The following is a 20,664-nucleotide window of genomic DNA, read 5'->3' as shown; positions in this document are numbered from 1 at the left end:
ACAGAGGAACAAGTAAATGATCAAATGGCTAACTTCAGATTCAGCCTGAGGCAAGGGCTCAGTGGTTGGGAAACTTGAAAGGTGAACCACAGAGTGGTTCTGGGAAGGTTTTTGTTTCTTAGAAGAAATTCAAAGAAATTTTTAGGCTAGCCTTGGTGCTCATACGTTCAGCTGCTGGGAGCAGTTTTGAGTCAGGAGGGCTCTGCTGCTGGTGGGTTCAGGCCTTTCATTTCATTCCTTTGTTGAAGGAAGGAAGAAGCCCAAACTGAGACTCGGTCCTGTGTTCCCTCAGAGAGCCCCAGAGGCAAGTGGAGGTGGCAAACGTGAAAACCTTGGGATTCCCATTAGAGGGCCTTTTGAAAGGTAGTCTGATCATGTCAGTCCTCAGCTCAAGATCCTGCAGGGACTCTGTGCCATCGCTGAGAGCAAAGCCCGCAGTCTTCACGCCATCTGCCCTTCCCCCACAGCACTCCACCAGCTCTGCCCACAACTCCTGCCTCTCTCACCTGGCTTCACTCCTCCCCGAGCTGCCTCCTCTAGGCCCCCTCTCGGCCCTGGAACTTGCTGCCTACTCCAGCCTCCACAGCTTTGCCCTTGCTGGTCCTTCTGCCTGAAATCCTTCTCCCATAAAAGCGACATGACTTGCTTCCTCACCTCCTTCAGGTCTTAGGTCAGATGTCCCCTTTGGATGGAGAACTTGCCAATCAGATTAAAACTGTAGCCCACCCCAGCCCCAGGGGTTCTCTTCAGCTCTTCCTGCTTCATCCAGTCTCCATTGCTCTTAGTATCATCTGATAGACCGCATTTCACTCGTTTTCTTGTCTACTTGCATTTTTGTCCCTTATTTTAGTGACTTCTTGTCGCCTACCCACGAGTGTGTAAGGACTCTAGAACAGTGTATGACACATAATTAACAGGTGCCCAGTAAAATTTTGCTGAATGAACTAAGGGATCTGATTCGAACAGTGCAGCTTGCTGGACAAAATGTGAACCTGACATTGTAATTCTGCAACAGGGTATTTGGGTGGTCTTGGAGAAGTTAACATGTTTGAGCTTCCCAGTCCTGATTAAAACACATAGGGACAGAAGCACCTGTTTGGCTCAGTTCACAGAGCATGGGACTCTCAATTTCAGGGTCATGAGTTCGAGCCCCATGCTAGACACGGAGCCTACTTAAAAAAGAATAAGTAAATTTTTAAAAAATTAAAACAAACAAAACATCAGGGTGATAATACCAGCTTCACATGCTTGCTGTGAGAATTAGACCTGGGTTCTAGAGCATGGCACATAGTAAGGGCTCAGTGAGTGAGTGATGGTGATGTGTTGTGGGTGGTGACAATAACAGTATGGAAAGTGCAGGCTGGCAGGATGAAGTGACTTATTAGCATAACCAAGTTAGTCTGGTAGGAATGGAACCAGAATGCAGCTCTTCTGTCCTTCAGGTCGTCCCTAGTTCTAAATTTCACTTGCTGACCCAGCTGCAGAGCTCTTCCTGGGAGAAGGAACACAAGCCTGGCAGTCTGCCGGCTGCCCTAGGGAACCCCATCAACATGGCCACCCATGCTATACCACATGTCCAGCCCTGGCCCCTGGCCCATGTCTGGAAGCTTCTGCTGCCCACAAGCTGGACAGAGGCAGGTGTTCGCTGAGGGGTAGGCAGTGGGCCCTGACAAGTTGCAATAGGTGAGAACCCTCCGGCCTGTCCAGGGACAATGAGTGTCTGTACTGCCAGCTGGGGAGAGGGAAGCGGGACCACGGCTAGAAGTCATGAGTAAACGGTCTTTCTTTCTTTTTTAAGATTTTATTTATTTATTTGACAGACAGAGATCACAAGTAGGCAGAGCAGCAGGCAGAGAGGAAGGGAAAGCAGGCTCCCCGTTGAGCAGAGAGCCTGATGGGGGGCTCAATCCCTGGACCCCGAGATCATGACTGGAGCTCAAGGCAGAGGCTTAACCCACTGAGCCACCCAGGCGCCCCTCTTTTTTTTTTTTTTAATTAAAAACAAAACAAACAAACACAAAACAAGGGTTGTGTATTTTCTGAGATAGGAATGAGTGTTTTAATGTCAGAGGTGTCTGTCCAGCTATAGGGTTCATATGAAGGGGTAATCGGAAGAGATTCTGGAAGGTGCAGCCCCCTGCCCAGGGGGGGTCCTTGCCAGAAGTGACAGCAGGGCGGGCAGTTTGTGACAGCCTCCTCTAGGAGGCAGAATGGCCACTTGCATCTCCCAGCCCTAAGGGGGACCACAGTCCCTCGCGGTCCTGCCCAAGCTCATTCAGCATGCCCACCACTATCACAAGGAAGCGTGTCTCAAGGCGGCCAGTGGGTGCCTGTAAATGGAGACCCCCTGGGCCAAGAGGGAGGTCTGGAGCCAGGAAGACACCAGCCGGAGTGGCCTTTGGCCTGGTTGGTGGCTGGTGTTCCAGTCTCGTGAATGCTCAGAGTGGACTGATGAGCAGATGTGTTCTTCCTTAGCAACATCTGGATGGGGCTTTCCAGGCAGAGGCTGGAAACGACGCTGCCGTTGATTCGGTTTTTCTTCTCCTCATGGTCTTGGTGCTGCTGCAGGGCTTTCCCCGCTGCTCTTCCAGGGATCAGATGCGGACAGGGTGTATAGCGGTCGGCAGTGGAGGGTGTGTGTATAGGGGGGGGGGTGGCTATGTATGGTGTGTGTGGGGCAGGGTGTGCATGTGTGTGTGTGTGTGTGTGTGTGTGGTGTCTGGGGTGGGAAGTGTGGAGCAGGTATGTGTGCAGGGGGGTGTGGGGCGGGTTGTATATGAAGGAAATGTGGATGTGGTGTATATGGAGAAGGTGTGTTTGGGATGAGATAATGGGGCTGGGGTGTGTGGACAGGGATGTGTGTGGTGGGGGGCGGGGGTGTGCACATGCATGGAGTGAGCAGTCAGGAACGTGTGCAAGGGTAGGAACATCCCATGTAGACGGGCCCAGAAACCCCGAGCCCCACTGGTGCCTCCAAGCAGACACCCGAGAGGCTAGATCCTTCCCACTCTTTTTTTTTTTTTTTTAAGATTTTATTTATTTATTTGACAGGCAGAGATCACAAGTAGGCACAGAGGCAGGCAGAGAGAGAGAGGAGGAAGCAGGCTCCCTGCTGAGCAGAGAGCCCCAATGTGGGGCTCGATCCTAGGACCCTGGGATCAGGATCCGAGCCAAAGGCAGAGGCAGAGGCTTTAACCCACTGAGCCACTCAGGCGCCCCGCTCCTTCCCATTTTTGCTCCATGGGGACTTGCCAAGGGCTCTTCCCTCCTGATGGCTGCTGTCTCCTGCAGAACTCTCCTTCAGGGTGTGGATGTGCGGTGGGAGCTTGGAAATCGTGCCCTGCAGCCGGGTGGGCCATGTCTTCAGGAAACGACACCCCTACAACTTCCCTGAGGGCAATGCCCTCACCTACATCAGGTAGGTGACAGTGCAAAGTGCCAGGCTAGGAGCCAGGCCACCTCAGTCTGAAACCCCACCAGCCCTGTTGGTCTTTCCTGTAGCTTTAGGCAGCTGCCCCTCCCCCTTTCTGGGCCTCAGTTTCCCCATTTGTTCCTTCCAATTCTGGGATTTCAGGTACCCTGAGGCATGGAAGGATGAAACTGAGAGTGTTGCCACTAGGCCTCCCTTGTCTTGACCCTCTTTGTCCATGAGCTTCTTGGAGAACTGGCCCAACCCCTAACTGGGGGCCGCCCTCCACTCACCAGGCCCCAGGTTCTGGTCATGGGTGTCCTGTCCTGAGGCTGACCTGGTCAGCGTCTACGCATCCACGTCCCCAGCCACAGGGTCCAGCCATCCCCCGAGCTCCTGGTGGGGATGGAAGGGGAAGAGGGTCCCGAGGACCCCCCTGGGAGGACAGTTCTTTCACTTGTCAGGCCTGCGCTTCCTTGTTTACCGCAGTGGCTCCCCAGTCTAGCTAACCGGATGCTTTATTATTTTGGTTTGCTTCCCCCAACCCCATTTTTTGTTTCTATAATTATAAAAGTAATCCATGTTCATTACAAAATGCAAGTCTGTACCAGAACATACAACGCATACATATCTGTACCTGTATGTGTTCTTACTCTTTCTATCATATAGAGAGGAAAAAGCAAAAGTTCCTTTTACCCGATCTGACTCCTATCCCACTTGTCTCTCCAAAAGTAACTTCTGGGAGTAGGTTTCTGATCTATCATTTCAGGCCTTTTAACTCCTTTTCATATATGCAGTTCACGTAGAGAGAAGCACACACACACACCATAACTTTGTGTTTTTCTATAAACGGGGTCACGCTGCGTGTCCTGTCAGCGGCCTGCTTTTCTGCCACTCCACCCTAAATGACAGGTGTCCTTCTGTGTCCATACCTGCTCACCGGGGTGTGCCCTCCATCCCGTAGCAGCGTCATATAAAAACTGTTGTTCTCCTACGGATGGACATTCAGGTCGTCACCCATGTTTTATCAAACAAGTATTTGGTACCCGTTCCTTGCGCCCACAGGCAGGCATTTCGGCAGAACAGAGCCCTCCAGGGGACTGTGAAGGGTATGCGGACATGCGCTGATGGAGGTTCACAGACCCGACTCCTCTCTCCCACCCCAATCACTATTCCTTTGCGTCACCCCGCACGGCACAGAGTGGATCGCAGTCCACTCTGTCCCCTCCCTGGTGACTTTGTTTTGTTCCTTCCTCCCCTTTTAGGAACACCAAGCGCACCGCAGAGGTGTGGATGGACGAGTACAAGCAGTATTACTACGAGGCCCGGCCCTCAGCCATCGGGAAGGCCTTTGGCAGGTGGGCCCCTCCACCAGTCCCATTACGCTCCCTCCACCCGCCTTAGCACAACCAGAACAAAACACAAAATGGTGTGGACGCCAGGGAAGCGCTCACAGTCTCCTTGGTAACTGAGCCCCTCCCCGCTGGGCTCTTGGGAGTGGGGGGCTCTGGTAGGAGAGGCAGTGCGGGGCAGGACCGGGCCCTTGAGGACCACGCAGCCGCATGGGGAGAAACAACAGCCAGAGGAGGCTCGCTGTGGAAGAAGAGCGCCCGTTCACCCCGCCTGAAGGGGAAGGGACATCTGTGGGAGTAGACAGGGCCGGGCTGTCTGCAGAAAACACTTGGGGTCTGGCCGCCATTCAAAACACGCCTGTGATCTTGTTAGCCTGTTTTCCTGTCCTGGGCTCGTATGACGACAGTCTAGTTAAGCATTTTCAAAATGTAGATTGGTTATGAAATCAATTTCATGGGTCGTGACCGACATTAAAAAAAAAATCGTAGAGAACATGATAGATTGGACCAAAGCAGAATAGAAAAGAACAGTTGATTGCAGTTAAGGCTAAGTATTGTTTGGTGAAATGTCTTTCAGTTAGATGTGTGTGTTGTGTGTGTGTGTAGCTATATACACATATAGGAATACTCGATCACAGTGTGAGATACGTTTATTTCTAAAGGTTGTGATCAGAACATTGGTGATCGTCTCTGAATCTTCTGCACTCTTTTATTGTTAGCTATATCCCTTTAAAAAATTACATCACTATTTCTTTCCGTGGTGAACTAACCTTTGCTGAAGATCTACCCTGTGCTAGGCTCTTATCCTATCTTAATTCATTTTATTCTCTGAAAACCTTCTGGGACAGGTGGTCGTGTTTACTGGTGGAGAAGCTGAGGCTCAGAGAGGCGGTGAGGGTCATCTGTCAGTGGCCATTCCCATCAGGGTAGCTGAGGACACTGGGGAGAGGAAACTGTGGCATCCAGGCGCACCTCAGAGGGATCTCATTTGCCAAAATTCCTGAAAGACCTTTAAAGCATGCTTTTCATGTTGGACCCTTTCTGCTGAAATTGGAATACAGGAAGGGAAAACTTGGAATTCCTTAAGGCTTTGTTTGAGGACCAGCTAGGGGTGTGCTGAGGTCTCAAGGTGTGAGAAGCCGGAGTCAAACAGAGCCCCTGGGGGGCTTCTCTGATTCTTGAAAATGTGCAGGAATTTGGGGAAAGAAATGAGGAATGGTGAGGAGACCTGGGGGGACCTTGCAGGTCAGACAAGGATTTTTGGCAATTGGCCACGGCTGGAAGGCAGCCTGGGACAGCTCCTGGCCCTGCCCCGCCTGGGATAGGCAGAAGGAGGGGGCCAGCCTCCTGGGGCTTCCTCCCTGCGCCCCCCTGCCAGAGCCTGAGGCTTCCCTTCTCTTTCAGCGTAGCCACGCGGATTGAGCAGAGGAAGAAGATGAACTGCAAGTCGTTCCGCTGGTACTTGGAAAATGTCTACCCAGAGCTCACGTGAGTGCGGCCCTCAGCTTGCGCATCTGGCTTGGCTGGGGGGCCAGCGGTTTGGGGGACCCCCCACCCTGAGATCACCCTATCTTGGGCAGTCCAGCTCTTTCCAGCTATCAGTGTTTCATCTTCATGTGAAGGCTCTGGGGGGGGAGGGGAAAGAGTTACAAGTAAGACACGGCAGGAAGCAATTTTTTTTTTAAAGATTTTATTTATTTATTTGACAGACAGAGATTACAAGTAGGCAGAGAGGCAGGCAGAGAGAGAGAGGGGAAGCAGTCTCCCTGCTGAGCAGAGAGCCCGATGCAGGGCTCGATCCCAGGACCCTGAGATCATGACCCGAGCTGAAGGCAGAGGCTTAACCCACTGAGCCACCCAGGTGCCCTGGAAGCAATTTTTAATAGACAGAGCCGGAAATGGGCCTTATCCCCACAGGGAAACAAAGCTGCATTACGTAGCAAAAGCTGCAGAAATAAAGACTCCTCCCTTTTGACTCTGTTCTCTCCCTTCTGGGAGTTTATCCTCAGGAAGTAAAGCAACCGAAGCAAAAAACTATTGACAAGAGCTGTTCATTCAGCGTAGGCCTCTCGGCTGCTGTGAAAAATCTAGAGATAACTAATGATAAGGGGTGGGTTTAGTGAGTCCCAATGCGTGGATCCGAGCAAACAGTGGGCGTCCATTAAGATCTCAATCAGAGAGACTGCAGAGCCCCAGGAAAATGTTTGCTCTGACAAATTGGAAGTAGACACAGATGGGGGGCGCCGGACCCACGGCTGCTTCTGAGCGCGTGTGCAAGCTCCCCAGCTAGGGGTGAAGGGTAAGGCTGCTGTATGGCCCTGAGGCTTCCTTTTTTCTCATTTCAAAAGCCTTCTCAACCACCTGGCTCATGGCCTCATTTCTTTCGGGTCTCAACTCAAATGTCCTCTTCGGGGGCGGGATGGGCTCCCTGAACAGTCTGTGTTTGCAGAGCACCCCCTTCCCCAGCATCCCCTGTTTAGTCCATGCTCACCACCCTCCAGCGCCTATGTGGCCAATTCATTTCCTTGCCCCCCCACCACGTGACAGTAAGCTCTATGCGGGTAGGGGTGTGATCTGCTTTGTTTCCTGTCTCAAAACGGACACTCAATATGTATCTTTAACCGAACAAATTGCATAGTCAATAAGCCTCAATAGTAATAACTCAGGAGTTAGTGTTCTCCTTTCTAGAGCTGTCACCTTAGGGAACGGGTAATTCCATCAATGTCAGTCACAGCAGCTTTCCAGAACACTCCACCCCTCAGAGCCTGCAGGTCCTCGAAAAAGGCAACTCCCTGTTCTTTAAAGGCAGCTTTGTTTTTTGGAAAAGAGCCATTGTTAGGTTGTCGCCAAGTCCAGTGAAGAAGGCGATTACCCCCCCCCCGCCCCATAAGGTGATCCTGGCTCCCTGATAGAGCATGACAAGGACTGAAACAAGTCAAGAATAAACTGACACTGGGAGCGAGTTTCAAGGATTTCAAAACAGTTCAAGCAAGAGCAGCATCTTTTATTTATTTTTTTAAAAATTTTATTTGTTAGAGAGAGAGAGAGAGAGTGTGTGTGTGTGTGTGTGTGTGCACAAGTGGGGTGGGGTCAGAGGGAGCCCAATGAGGGACTGGATTCTGGGACTCCAGCAGCACAACCCGAGCCGAATGCAAACGCTTAATGCCTGAGCCACCCAGGCGCCTGAGAGCCTCATCTTTGAGAAGCATTGGCGGCCTGGGTGAGCCAGCCCCCAGATGAAGGCTGTGAAAGGAAAGAACATTATACTTTTTATTAAAGTCTAATAAATGGACCACTTTCTCCAGTGGCCACTTTTAAGGGAGGTAGTTTCATTCAGACACGTCATTTCTGAGGCAAAAAAACAATCGTTTCTTTACATCCTGCCAGAGTTCAAACAACACTGGGATGGAGCCCCGGGCTCTAGGCCTCGGGCAGCAGCTGGGAGGCCCATGGGAGACACGGGGAACACGCCTTTCCTCTCCACACCCAATCCCCATGGACAGGGTCTCATGTTATCCCCTGAGGACTGAGAGGAAAAAGTGTTTTATTATAACTACCAGAAGCCTGGATCCATGACAAGACAGGACAGTGGATGAAACCAGCTACGCGAAGTGAGGAGTATGAGTCTTCAGTTTCTTCTGTCAGTGTGGGGAGGTTTTATAAAATGATCCTGTGTCGGTAATGTAGAAGCCGCGCACCTCATTCCTGTCCAGGTTACCATCCTGGTCCACTCTGTAAGTTCTGCCCGGGGTGAGGGGCCAGCAGCGGCTCAGGTCGTTGGTGAGGAAGGACTTCTGTATGCCAAGTGATACAAGCTTTCCTCCAAACAGGGCAGCCTAATGGTTGGCCCCACTTGCAGAGGGTCAGGGGAGGAAATGAGGTGGCGAAGGGAGAGGCCCCTGTTTTGCTAGGCCTGCCTCAGTCCCGGCACAGCTCTGCCCCCTGCAGACCGGAGTTCTGCCAGCCTCAACAACTGCAATGTAGTCCTTTTGTTAGGACTGTCAGGAACAGTAGGGCAAGCTGTGCACACCACATGCGCCAGGGCACTAAGCGCACCGTGGATATCGTACATTTATTCTAACACTCCCTGGCAGATGGCAATAAAAGTCTTCTAACAAGACCAGTAGATTATGATAGTTTTCTAATAGATGGAAGTCTAATAGATGGGCCAATTTTCTAATAGAGGGAAGTAAAAAGTCTCAAGGAAGGGACATTTTTGCTCTTTCTACAAAGGCATTCTAAGGGCTGATGGCTGCCCTGCTGGGAGGAGGCCCACAAAGAGGGAAGCAGACGTAGTTGGGCTCGGCCAGGAAGCTGAGGGAGGGTGGGAGAGACGACCGTGCCAGCAGCTCCAGGGCTGGGACCACAGGGACACCTCACGAGCCACTGCAGGTTTGGAGCTTGTTGCCCAAGCCCCGCGTACCCTCCCCCCAACGCCCAAGTATCAGTGGCCAAGCCTTCCTGCCAGTGGCTGTTGCCACATGTAGACAGTGCCCACTTCCGCTCTGGAAGCCGACCACCCTGCACATCTCCCTGAGGACAGGGTCAGGGAGAGGAAGCACGCAGAAGGATCTGGAACAGCCTGGGCTGCATTCCTGAGCGGGTCCGAGGGGCCTCAGCAGGCATCTCTTCTCTGCAGGGAGGGGTAATAGAACAGGTTGGCCCTGGACGAAGCAGAGTGGGGGGAGTCTTTGCATCCTAACACCCTCATCCTTGGGAGAGGTTACGAATTCAAATCCTACAATGATCGGTTGGGTGATGCAAACCAATCAGGTGGGCAGCCGTGAGAGGCAAGGGAGTTGTGGCGACCGTGGCCAACTGGCATGCAAAAGCCCGTCCCCCAGGGGGCAGCACGACCTTGTGTTAGTGCCTTGTGGGAATCCAAGGCTCCCTGTGGCCTCATCTTCCTTTTTCTCAAGAGAAGCTGGATTCAGATTTCTTTGTGTAACCTTCAGATTTTTAATATTGCCAATTAGCTAAAAGCCACAACAACCACGCTATGTAGGACAGAGAAAATGTGTTTGAGGCCAGAGCTTCTCCCCAGCCCCTGAATCAGAGGCCTCCCCCTTGACACCCACAGGCATGCGCCCACCCGGATCCCAGGACCGAGAGACAGGAGGGGGCAAAGAGCTGGAAGAAGGCCATGCTCCGGCTGGCCTGGGGTTGTGTGGAAATTTGGACTCGGAGGGTCTGTGTTGGAGAGTGACTCAGAGGCTGGTCTGGGTACCCAGTGACTCCTAGCCCTTATCCTGTCTTTCTCTTCTGCTCCCAGCCCCTAACTGTGCTGGCTACTGGGAATAGAGCTGCCCTGAGGCCCATCTGCCCGAAGTCCAAGGGGATTATGCCAGAGCTCTCCTTTCCAGTGCCAAGCCTTAGAAAACCTGCAAGCAAGAGTCGGGATGAGGGGTGGAGAAGGACTGGGTCCCTGGAGGCAATCTGGGGTTTTGACTATGGACTGTCCAGCCTCTGGGTGGGTTCAAGTCTCTGCTCAGGGTCAAGGTAGGAAAGACAGACTCTGATCCAAAGGAAAGGAGGATGAGACGCCTGGCTCAAGTCAGTAAAGCATGCGACTCTTGATCTCGGGGTTGTGAGTTCAAGCCCTTGTTGGTGTAGAGATTACTTAAAAAAGAAATATATATATATTTTTTCAAAGACAAGGAGAAGGGAGGATATAGGTGAAAGAGGACGTAGGTGAAGGAAGTGGAAGAGGGAAGGGGAAGGAGAGGAAGTGGAAGACGCAGTGTTAATGGTTGGCAGGAGGGGAAAGCATCCAGAGGAGGGCAGGGATAAGGGGGGGCAGTGAAGAGTTGCAGAGAGTCAGGGGGCTGGGCCCGGGGGGTGGGGGCAGAACACTACTGATAGGAGCCTTTCTCACTGGGGAGGAGCTTGGCGGACTTGGGAACAGAGAGGGGCCTTGTGAAACCAACTGACATTGCATCTCATCTGCCCCTGGAGGGGCTGGGGTCATTGCTAGACCAGGACAGGATGGGGAGGGTATTTATAAAGGCTGCTTGATGGCAACTGATGGGGGGGCGCTGGAGGATCCCCAGGCACTTCTGACCCTTCCCAGAAAGGAGGGGTGGTCCTTTTTTTTTTTTTTAAAGATTATTTATTTATTTATTTGATAGAGATCACAAGTAGGCAGAGACACAGGCAGAGAGGAGGCAGAGAGGAGGAAGCAGGCCTCCTGCCGAGTAGAGAGCCTGAGATCATGACCTGAGCTAAAGGCAGAGGATTAACCCACTGAGCCACCCAGGCACCCCAGGGGTGGTCCTTTTATTCAAAGCTTCAAGCACCTTTGTATTAGGGGGTCATAGGGGGCATTTTATTATGGGTCATATTCAGGATTATCTTTTTTATATTTTATGATATATATTATATTTTATATCTTATAATATATTATATTTTATATCTTTTATATTATCTTTTTTATATTACTACTTTTATTAAACTTCCCTCTACTGACAAATTGGGAGCAAAATAAGTGTTTATCTCTTTATACGTCATATTCCCAGGAGGGATTGACCCTGATGCTCTGTGAGGCAATAATAAACCAATAAAGACGACTGAGAAAAAACATGAAAGTGTGTTCAGGATCATATTTAGCTTGGGAGCCAACTGTTTTCAACCTGGGGTCTAGAATTATGCAAATTCTCAAGAGGGGCCTGGCAGGAAGTTTCGAGAGAAAGTGAAGGTGTCTTCCTGAGGCTCTGTGAGGGTGGGTCGTGGTTTGGGGTTTCTGGGGCGTTCCAACCAGCCCTGAGGAAGGAGGAGCTGGTTTGGTTGAGATCAAAGAATGCCAAAAGTGTTATGATGCCCCCCTCCCCAACCCACTTAGGTTCTCTTTGGATAGAGGTAACAAGAGGGGGTTAAGATTAGGTGCATGGCCACACTCTAAGCCCCATCACTTGCTGGGGCCATAACCCAAGAGTGTGTGTGGCCTTCTAAACCCAGGAATACAAGCCTGCATCAGCTGGGCCCCACAGCCTCCTTGGGTTTATTAACCACAGAGTAAGACAATGTGTCATGTAGAGGTGTGTTGTGTGTGTGTGTGTGAGAGAGAGAAAGAGAGATGTGTGTTTAAGCATATTTTCTTGTGCATTTTAAAATAGTATTTAAAATATTTTGAAACACGCCTGTTTTATTTAACAGTATGTTCTAAACATCTTTCTGTGATATCAGATATTCATTTGAAGTCATTTTCAGTGACTATGGGGCTTTCCATCCTACAGATGAATCGGTATTTAATTAGCCTGTCCCCTATTGTTGGATATCTATGTTTTCAGTATAACCAATCACCCTGCCAACAGCCCCAATATTATTGCCTCAGGATAACAAAGTTCCAGAAGTAGGATTAGGATTGTTAGGTCAAAGGTATGTCCATTATTTTTTGTGTGTTTTTTATTATTGAACTACGACTGACATACCGTGTTGTATTCGTTTCTGGTGTGAACGTGGTGAGTCAGCAATCTCTGCATTACGCTGTGCTCCCACAATAAGTGTAGTTTGTCACCACCTGTCACCATGGGTCGTTATTAGGGTAAATTTGACCATATCCCCTAGGCTGGACTTTCCATCTCTGTGACTTATTTTATAACTGGGGGTTGGCCCCATGTAACCCTTTTTATCAATGTGTGCCCATTTTTGAGGCTTTGGATACACAATGCCCCATTGCCCTCCAGAACTGCTGGGCCAGTTTATGCCCTCCCCCGCAGGGAAGGAGAAGGTTCGATCCCACAACTATTGCCAACACTGGGAACTGAGATCATCGATTGGTGTTGTTACACTAGAATACATACGAGATATTTTATATAAGTAAATATCTAGAAATAACGCATATTATTATATATTATATTTCATGCACATAGTTATGGTAAACAGACCGTGGGAACTCTCGAATATGTATTTCCTTAATCATTAGTGAGATTGAACGCATTTTCCCATTTGTGGGTTTTCAGTTTGCCTCTCTGAAGTGACCTCTTTCCTGTCATTTTGAGATGTCATATTCAGTCCATATTTAGGCTTTAGGCCTCAGTCTCTCGCCCAGGTTTTCTTCTTTCTGGTCTGGGGAGCCCTGGGTTTCTGGTCGGAGCTCTTTCCCCAGGGTTCTCTCAGGCTTGGCCTCCAGGGCTGCCTCTGGGGCTCCCACAGCAGCTCAGACCCCGTGGGGCGAGGCTCAGTCTTCCCAGAGGCATCCCTGTTCCTTCTCCCGTCCCCTACCCTCCTGCCTCTGCCGGCTAGGCCTGCTCCCCAGGGCCCCTTCCCAGAGTCTGAGACCAAGAGCATGGTTCCCTGGGGAGCTGACCAAGCATTGCCCTTACTCACCCCCTGGCTGAGGGGTGAGTAAGCCTAGAGAGGGCAGAAGACAAGCCTGATTGCTCCCTTTTCTCTCAGAGTCCCCGTGAAGGAAGTACTCCCTGGCATCATTAAGCAAGGAGTGAATTGCTTGGAATCCCAGGGCCAGGACTCGGCTGGAAACTTCCTGCTTGGAATGGGGATCTGCAGAGGGTCTGCCAAGAACCCCCCAGCACCCCAGGTAAGCTGCTGAGAGCCTTGAGGTTAGAACCAGAAGAGGGAAAGGGAGCCTGGGTCATTGTCCCAGAGTTGGGGTGGCCGGGGAGGGGGCTTCCCTTGGCTCATTCTCATTTTATCTCTGCTTACACCGTCCACAAGCCCACATTCCCAGGGACCACGCATACTGTGCCCTCCACACTGCTCCTTGGGTCTGCTTCTGCCACATTTCCCTTTTCCCACCTGTTGCACGGTTGCCCTCTGGATAAAACCCACGTTCTCCTTGGAGGGAGAAATGCTACCCAGAGGGCACCTGGGTTCTCTCCGGGGATGTGGCTATGGTCAGCATGAAGCGTGGCCAGACATCCAAGACTCCTGTGTGTACATGTGTGTGCGACACAGGAGGGTCGTGGAATCCCCTAGCTGCCCTGGTCCTGTGTCCTGTCTCTCCCTGTCCCCTCTACCCCCCACAGTAGCCCTTGGTACATTCCAGATTGCCCTCCGCCAGCTCCAGCCAATCCTTTTATTATGGAAACTTTAAAACATATAGCAAAGTTGAAAGAACAGCACAGTGAATACCCATACACTCACTCATATTATTTAGAGAAAATTGTCCCAACAGAGTATTTGTCTTATCGTTTACCCGCTCCCCTTCCCTCACCGCATCCTTGGACTTGGCCCTTCCGGTCCCTGTCTTCTAGGCGTGGCTGTTCAGTGACCATCTCATCCAGCAGCAGGGGAAGTGCCTGACTGCCGCCTCCACCTCCGTCACCCCAGGCTCCCTGGTCCTGCTGCAGGGGTGCAACCCAAGAGAGGGCAGGCAGGTGAGTCTCCTCACCCACTGGGGTGCGCAGGCTGGGTGGCAGCTCCTGGCAGGGGAGCCCTGGGCTGAAACAGATGGACTCAAGCCCTTCCAAAGGGAGGGTCAGTCCAAGTCAGCGGCCAGGTCCAGTTCGTTGTACTCATGAGGAAACACTTCTTCGAGTAAATACTGTTAAGTGTCCATCCTGCCAGCCTGTGAGCTTCACGAGGGCAGGGGCCGTCTGGCTTGGGTCCCTAGCCCCTGACAACCACCGCAGCCCAGCTCAAGCTGGCTTTGACCAAGAGCTGGTCATAAGAGTTTTACACAGATGGCCTCACCTTACCCTCGTGCCACCCTGGGGGTCTGGGCCCTTGTGCTGTCCTCATCTTACTGGTGAGTCAACTGAGGCTTGCTGAATTTAAGAAACAGGTGTCAGATGAAACCCAGCTGGGAAGGGAGGGAGCTGAGATTCAAGGTCAGTGTGACCCCTCAGCCCGCGGTCTTAACCCAGGACTTAGTAGATGCTCAGTAAGTATTTCTCTTGTGGCTGCCAGGAAAGTGAGATCCAGATACCCTGATTTCCAGGCTGGCACGGCAACCTCACATGAGCACTGCCTTTTCCATTTGTCAAACCCTCCGTCACCCTGTCTCCACGAATCCTGGGAGACAGGCCAAGCCCACCCGTCTGGGGAGAAACTGACGAGAAAGGATATCACTTGCTCAGGATATGCAGCGGCCAGTGGCAGAGTCAGCCCCCTTCCTGACTGGGGGGCAGGGGGGAGCCCTCTGCCCAAGGAATGGGACATAAAGGCCAGGTCTGCTCCAGCCCTTCCACTGCCCACACCACCCGGGAGCCTTCTCCGTGCTTGACCCTGGCCAGTGGGCGGGACAGTGGAGGGCTGAAGAGAGTGCCTGAAGAGAGCCGCAGGGTTTCCTCTCGCCCTTTTCCTGTTTGCCTGGGTCAGCTCTTTCTTTAGGGATGACTGGCAACTTGCTATGCTGTTCTGGAAAAGCAGCCAGATTCCCCTCCCTCCAGCCTCTGAGTGTGTGTGTGTGTGTGTGTGTGTGTGTGTGTGTGTGTGTGTGAGAGAGAGAGAGAAAGAGAGAAAGATCTGCTGACTGGGCCTGTTGGACCCTTCTGACATGCTTCTGACTGGCAGATGACGTCTGTCCTGCTCCCTCGGGCTGCCTGCCCTCAGGCTTTCAGCCTTCTTGCACCCCTCCTTGCTGAGGACAAGCGAGGAAGTAGCTCCTGGGAAGGCCCCCACTTCCATTATTCTCTGGAGCTCCATCTACTCTGCTCCTGCAAGGCCTGCCAGGCCCCCTGCTGCATCTGGGCCCCCCCGGGCCATCTCCTCCCAGAGGATAGGATGAGTGGGTCTCCCATGCTGGGGCCTTCCAAAGCTAGGCCTCCCTTCTTGGTCCACCTCCAGCTTCCACAACCACTGGGCGTCATGGATCTGAGCGGCTCTGTGTCCAGGAGCTAATAGGACGGAGTCGGCAGGCCCCAGCACCCCCACCTCTCTGAGCCTCGGTCTCCTCCTTGCCTGCCTCACAAGGTGCCTGCAGGAACAGAGGCTGAGGAGATGGGAGAGGGCCGTGAGGGGCACGGTTTCTCTGACCAGGCCCAGGCTTGAGTGGCCGAGAGAGTGCTCAGTGGCACGGGTAGAAAGTGAGAATCCCGTGGTTCGGGGAGTACCTCTGGGGATCGGGTGATCCCTTCACTCATCCTCACATTTCCACTTTAAAGATTTTTTTTTTTTTTTTAATTTATTTGTCATAGAGAGAGAAGCGAGAGTGAGCACAGGCAGACAGAGTGGTAGGCAGAGGCAGAGAAGAAGCAGGCTCCCTGCCAAGCAAGGAGCCCGATGTGGGACTCGATCCCAGGATGCTGGGATCATGACCTGAGCCGAAGGCAGCTGCTTAACCAACTGAGCCACCCAGGCGTCCCAACATTTCCACTTTATAAATAACACTGCGCTGGGTCTCTGCCCGTGCTTGGGAATGGGCGGCTCCTGTTGGTCATGGGCAGAAGGGAGGACAGGGTCCAGCGAAGCCCAGGAGAGTGGGGAGCATGGCCAGCCCCTCCCGGGAGGTTGGGGACTAGAAGAGCACAAAGCAATAGGATGCTGTGAGTTCCAGAGGGACCAAGGCCCTGTCCTATGCACTGCCCAACTTTTAGGCCAGGGACCCCTCTCCCCTAGGGCTGCATGGGCACCCCACAGGCCCACATTCCCAAGGGGAGTCTGCACCCCCCACCTTCCCTCCCAAGTCAGTTTGCTTCTCTGCCCACCCCAACCCCTGCAGCCCTAGGCCTGGCCCTACCCCCACAGAGCGGGGGAGTGGGGAGTGGGGGGGATGGGGGCTCCTCACTTCCTATACGGAACAGGCAGGATACAGGGAGAGGAGAGATGGACAGACAGATCTCTCTCACTATTTATATTTCCCTGAGCCTTGAAGCCTGGGCCAGCCTCTCATCTCCTCCCCTGAGTCTTCCAAAGGACACTCTGTCCTCCACCCAGGCACCCCCAGATGTTCCACAGGAACACCTCTTTCCCCTTCATCAGGTCTGGAGAAGGGGAGGCCCAGGAGAATACCATATCGAGGACCCCAGGCCTCCCACCATCCCGCAGACCCTACTCCTCATCACTGCAGATAAGGTGGCCGGGGCCGCCCCCTACGGTTCTTGGCCACCTGCTGCATGGTTACAGGCCAGGCCGGAAGCTCTGAACTGCGGGGAGAGGAAGTCTTGTGGGAAGAAGATGTAGACTCACGTGCCCACAGGGAGGAGTGGGGTGTGCTGCAGGGGTGAGGCTAGCCGAACTGGGCAGGGCCTGAGGAAATGGAGAGCAAGAGCCCCACCTCTTGGAGGGAGCAGCAGCTCTGCCCAGAGCTGCCCTAGGCCACACAAGAAACTGGGCCCAGGTCTAAAAGGAAGCTAGAAACGCACATTTTCATGGGACAATGAAGCCCAATTTCAAATAGATACTGGGCAGGCCCAACGAAATACAGATTCATTCGGCCCACAGACCTTGATGTAGACTTCTGCTGAGCTATGGAAGCAAGCGTGCATCAGAAGGGAAGGAGTTTAAGGCTGCGTGGGGGGTCAGGGAGCTCTTATGTCAGGGACACGGTGGGGCGTTGTCCTGGGGATAGGCCCCTTACATCCATGCAAAACGAAGTTCTGGACATTATTTAATCTTTGTGTTTTTCTCCCCCGTTCTTCCCCCCAGAGATGGAGGAGAAAAGCCTCTTTCATCCAGCACTCGGTCAGCGGCCTCTGCCTGGAGGCCAAGCCCGCCCAGCTGGTGACCAGCAAGTGCCAGGCCGACGCCCCGGCCCAGCAGTGGCAGCTGCTGCCGCACACATGACGGTAGCCCGGGGCCTCCTGGACCTTTTGCATGAGACTTCGGGACCGGAAGCGGGTTAGGGTGGGGGAGTGTAAAGCCGTTCCCATCTCCTCACATTTCTGCCGGACTCATCAGCAAACACCCCTGCCACGACACACGTCTCTCCAAAGCTTGTTTGGGGCGGGCGCGGGGAAGCAGGCCCCGATGCGCTGGCTGCCAGCCTGGCCTGGTCCCAGAAGAGAAGGTCAGGATGCTGGACTGCTGCTGGACAGAGACTGCGCAGACCCCCCTCACCCCCTGGCCCTTTGTCCCCTTCCCTTCACCCTCCTGGGGTCCCGGACAGTGTTTGGGGGGCCGTCCCCCATTGGCTGGGGAGAGCAAGGACAGAAGCCCGCACGGGGCCCCTCCTGGGTCACAGGGCCTACCTGTGGGATCGGCATGAGAGGAGACTGTGGACAACATGGATGGGGAGGCTGAGGGCTGGACGAGGGGCAGCCTGAAGGCAAGTGGAGAACAGGAAGCAGGTGAGAAGTTCGGTGGCCTGTCCCAGGCAGGTGCTGGGTTGAGTGTGCAAAGGATAGGATCTGGAGCAAAGGATGGATAATTTGCAGAAGGACATGGATGGAAAAGCAGCAACGCACCAGAAGAGTTAGTTTCTTCCCAACAACCTATAGTTCCTCCCCTGTGTCAGTCCCTGGGCATTGTGCCCTCCCTGTGCTCTGGGAAGCTGCAAGAGCCCTCATGGGCAGCCTTGGGATCCGGTTTATGAAACAGATCCCACTTCTGTTTGGCCGTGTGTCAGGCCAAGACCTCTTTCTTGGGCCTTAAGACCAGCTGGGGCTGTGTCCCCTCCGCCTGGGCCCATGGTGATGACCTGGTGAGGGCCGGCAGCCACCGCACACCGCAGGAACAGCCCCATCCTTGTTCAGGCCTTCGGACTCCTGCCTTCTCAAAAGCCTTTACCTCTGTAAATACAGCGATGGGATGTTGAAGGGGCTGGTAAGAACAGGACCTCCCTTCTGGAGCTAAACATTCCCCAAGACTTGGGCAGTAAGTCATGGAGCCTAAGCCTCATGCATACCCCTCTCCACTGCAGGACGGAGGCCTGGGAAAGGGTGGGTTCCCACAGTGCAGGGGGAGGCGGGCAGGTGGCTCCTGTCTGTGTGCAGAGCCCCTAGTTCCTTCTCACCGCCCCTGGGCCCACGGCCTGGTCTTGGAAATGTCCCTGCTATTTCCCATTTCCTCTTCCCCAACCCTGGGGCTCAGGCAGTGTGAGCTTTGGCAAAAGATCAAGAGTATGCGGACCCCTGGGAATCCCCCTCCCAAAGCAAATCAGCCTGGGGCTTCTAGGGAGTTCATGGATTCCAGAGGGCCTGGGATGCTCCTGAAATTGTCCCCCAAATCATGCGTGTGTGTGCATATGTGCATCTCCTGGGGAGAGGGTCCACGGATCGTCCCAGCTACTTGCCGAGGTTCATGATCCCCAAAGGGACTGAGCCTGTGCTCTGGACTGAAGCAACACCACGGCCCCCACCCACCCACCCCGGCTGAGCTGCCCTTCTCCCTCCCTGGCATTCCTAGACTGCTAGTTCCTGCTCCCCAACGTGGCCCTCAGGCCAGCAACCCCACCATGGGGGTCTCAGTGACTTCCTCTCACCACCCCCCAGCTCTCACCAGGCCCCCTCAAGCAATGCTCCTGGGCCCCAGTACAGGGCCACCATCTCCCGTCCTCTGTCACTGTGTTTCCTCCACCCCCATCTCTGTTGTGCGCGTCCCCCCACAGGCAGCATGGACTCTTGGGGATGCGGAGGGGAGCATGGCTTCCCTCTTTGAATGTAAGGGGGTCGCTGCTGGGAGAAGCCCCTGAGAGCCCCCTCCTTCCCGGTGGTCAGAGTGCACCTGTCAGCCATCCTTTGTGGGACTCAGCCCTGTTCTGTTCTTGCTTTTCCTCTTCTTGACCAAAGCATGTGCCACTTGTTGTCCCTGAGGGCCTCATCTTTATAAAACACACACCTGGAATAAAACCACTTCTCACACGTACACGTGCACCAGCGCCTTTCTCTCTTACTCCAAGCCACCCTCCCCCGCCTCGTGGGCAAGTTGGGGCCTTGATGGTGTGAAACTGAAACTGAAGATGCTCGGGTCTCACCCCCTCCCATACCTGACAGCCTGTTCCTCTGCATGTCAGGGTGTCCTGGATGCAGCTCCGGGAAGGGGACCAGCAGGTGTCCCTGCTGCTGCGGCAGCCTGAGACCAGAGGCCCGCTCCGGCTCCATGATCTCATTGCAGGAGCCTACTTGGGGCTTTGAATTGGAAGCCACAGGGCTTTTCCTGAATGCCTGCTTTTTGCCAACCCTCTCTCCTTCCCTGGGTGCCAGCCCTGACCTCACAGAACTGCTCTCCCCCGCCTCTACCACACCAGAAGGCACTGGGGAAATGCAGGTAGGAATCTTCCTGGGTAGAATCAGCAAAATAATTCCAGAAAGAGTCCTATCAGCCCAGCCTTGTCGATTGGGTAGCAGATGCTCTGCCTAATGTTTCCATGGAAACCAGCGGAAAGCCCCCCAGCGCTCCTGTGAGCAGAAGCTGAGCCTTCCCAGGTCAAAATAAACGCTGCCTTGGCGCACATGTGCACTGTGGCGGGCAGGCTCCCTGCCCTTCCCTGCGCGCAGCCGTTTCTGCCCCCAGCCCCCACTTCAGCTCAGGGCCGCTCTTTTGGGTTTCCCAGAACTTCTGACCACCATGCTCCAGGCTGGTGACCGTTCCAAGCACACAGTGTGGCCGCAGAGCCCAGCTTGGGCTGACTGGGCATAGGTAACAATTCACTAATGACTCTGGCTGTAGTCTCTGTCTATCTGACCATCCTCTCAAGGAACACATCCCTTTGCCCACCTTCTCAGGCCTCTGTCCTGGCCAAGCTGGGCCAGCTCCCCACATTCCTTCTGTTGTCCTTCCCAGCCTCCAAGGGCTCTGGTGCTGCTTCTCCTGAGTCCTGCTCTCTTGCCTCCTCCAAACCTACTTCTCTGAAGTCCCATTTTTCTCTTCCACCCCGACAGGTGGGGAAAGCAGGAGGGGCACGGGCATGAGGCCAGCCTCCCTTTTATCCAGGAGGGAACGGTGCCTCTGTCCTTGGGCCTCTGTGACTTGCCTGCGGTTTTTCCCAGAGGCTTACCCCGCTCCCCTCAGGAGAGGGCTTCCATCTGCAGTTGGGAGAGATAACATGGGCAACACCTGTCTTCC

General features: G+C 53.5%; 1 protein-coding gene across 1 annotated transcript in view; it reads left to right on the top strand.

Annotated features, from left to right (window-relative positions):
• The window catches only part of GALNT16 (polypeptide N-acetylgalactosaminyltransferase 16), a 92,689-nt gene extending 73,225 nt beyond the window's left edge, over positions 1-19,464 (top strand). The window contains exons 11-16 of the mRNA XM_082733993.1: positions 3,292-3,418; positions 4,675-4,767; positions 6,166-6,249; positions 13,156-13,297; positions 13,974-14,096; positions 17,308-19,464. Coding sequence (XP_082590119.1) covers positions 3,292-3,418; positions 4,675-4,767; positions 6,166-6,249; positions 13,156-13,297; positions 13,974-14,096; positions 17,308-17,445 — 707 coding nt within the window. The 3' untranslated portion in view covers positions 17,446-19,464. The remainder of the gene's footprint in view (positions 1-3,291; positions 3,419-4,674; positions 4,768-6,165; positions 6,250-13,155; positions 13,298-13,973; positions 14,097-17,307) is intronic.
• Positions 19,465-20,664: the final 1,200 nt, after the last annotated feature.

Source organism: Mustela nivalis (genome assembly GCF_964662115.1).
Source record: "Mustela nivalis genome assembly, chromosome: 6".
Classification (NCBI taxonomy): domain Eukaryota; kingdom Metazoa; phylum Chordata; class Mammalia; order Carnivora; family Mustelidae; genus Mustela; species Mustela nivalis.
This window is presented reverse-complemented; position numbering and strand designations above follow the sequence as displayed.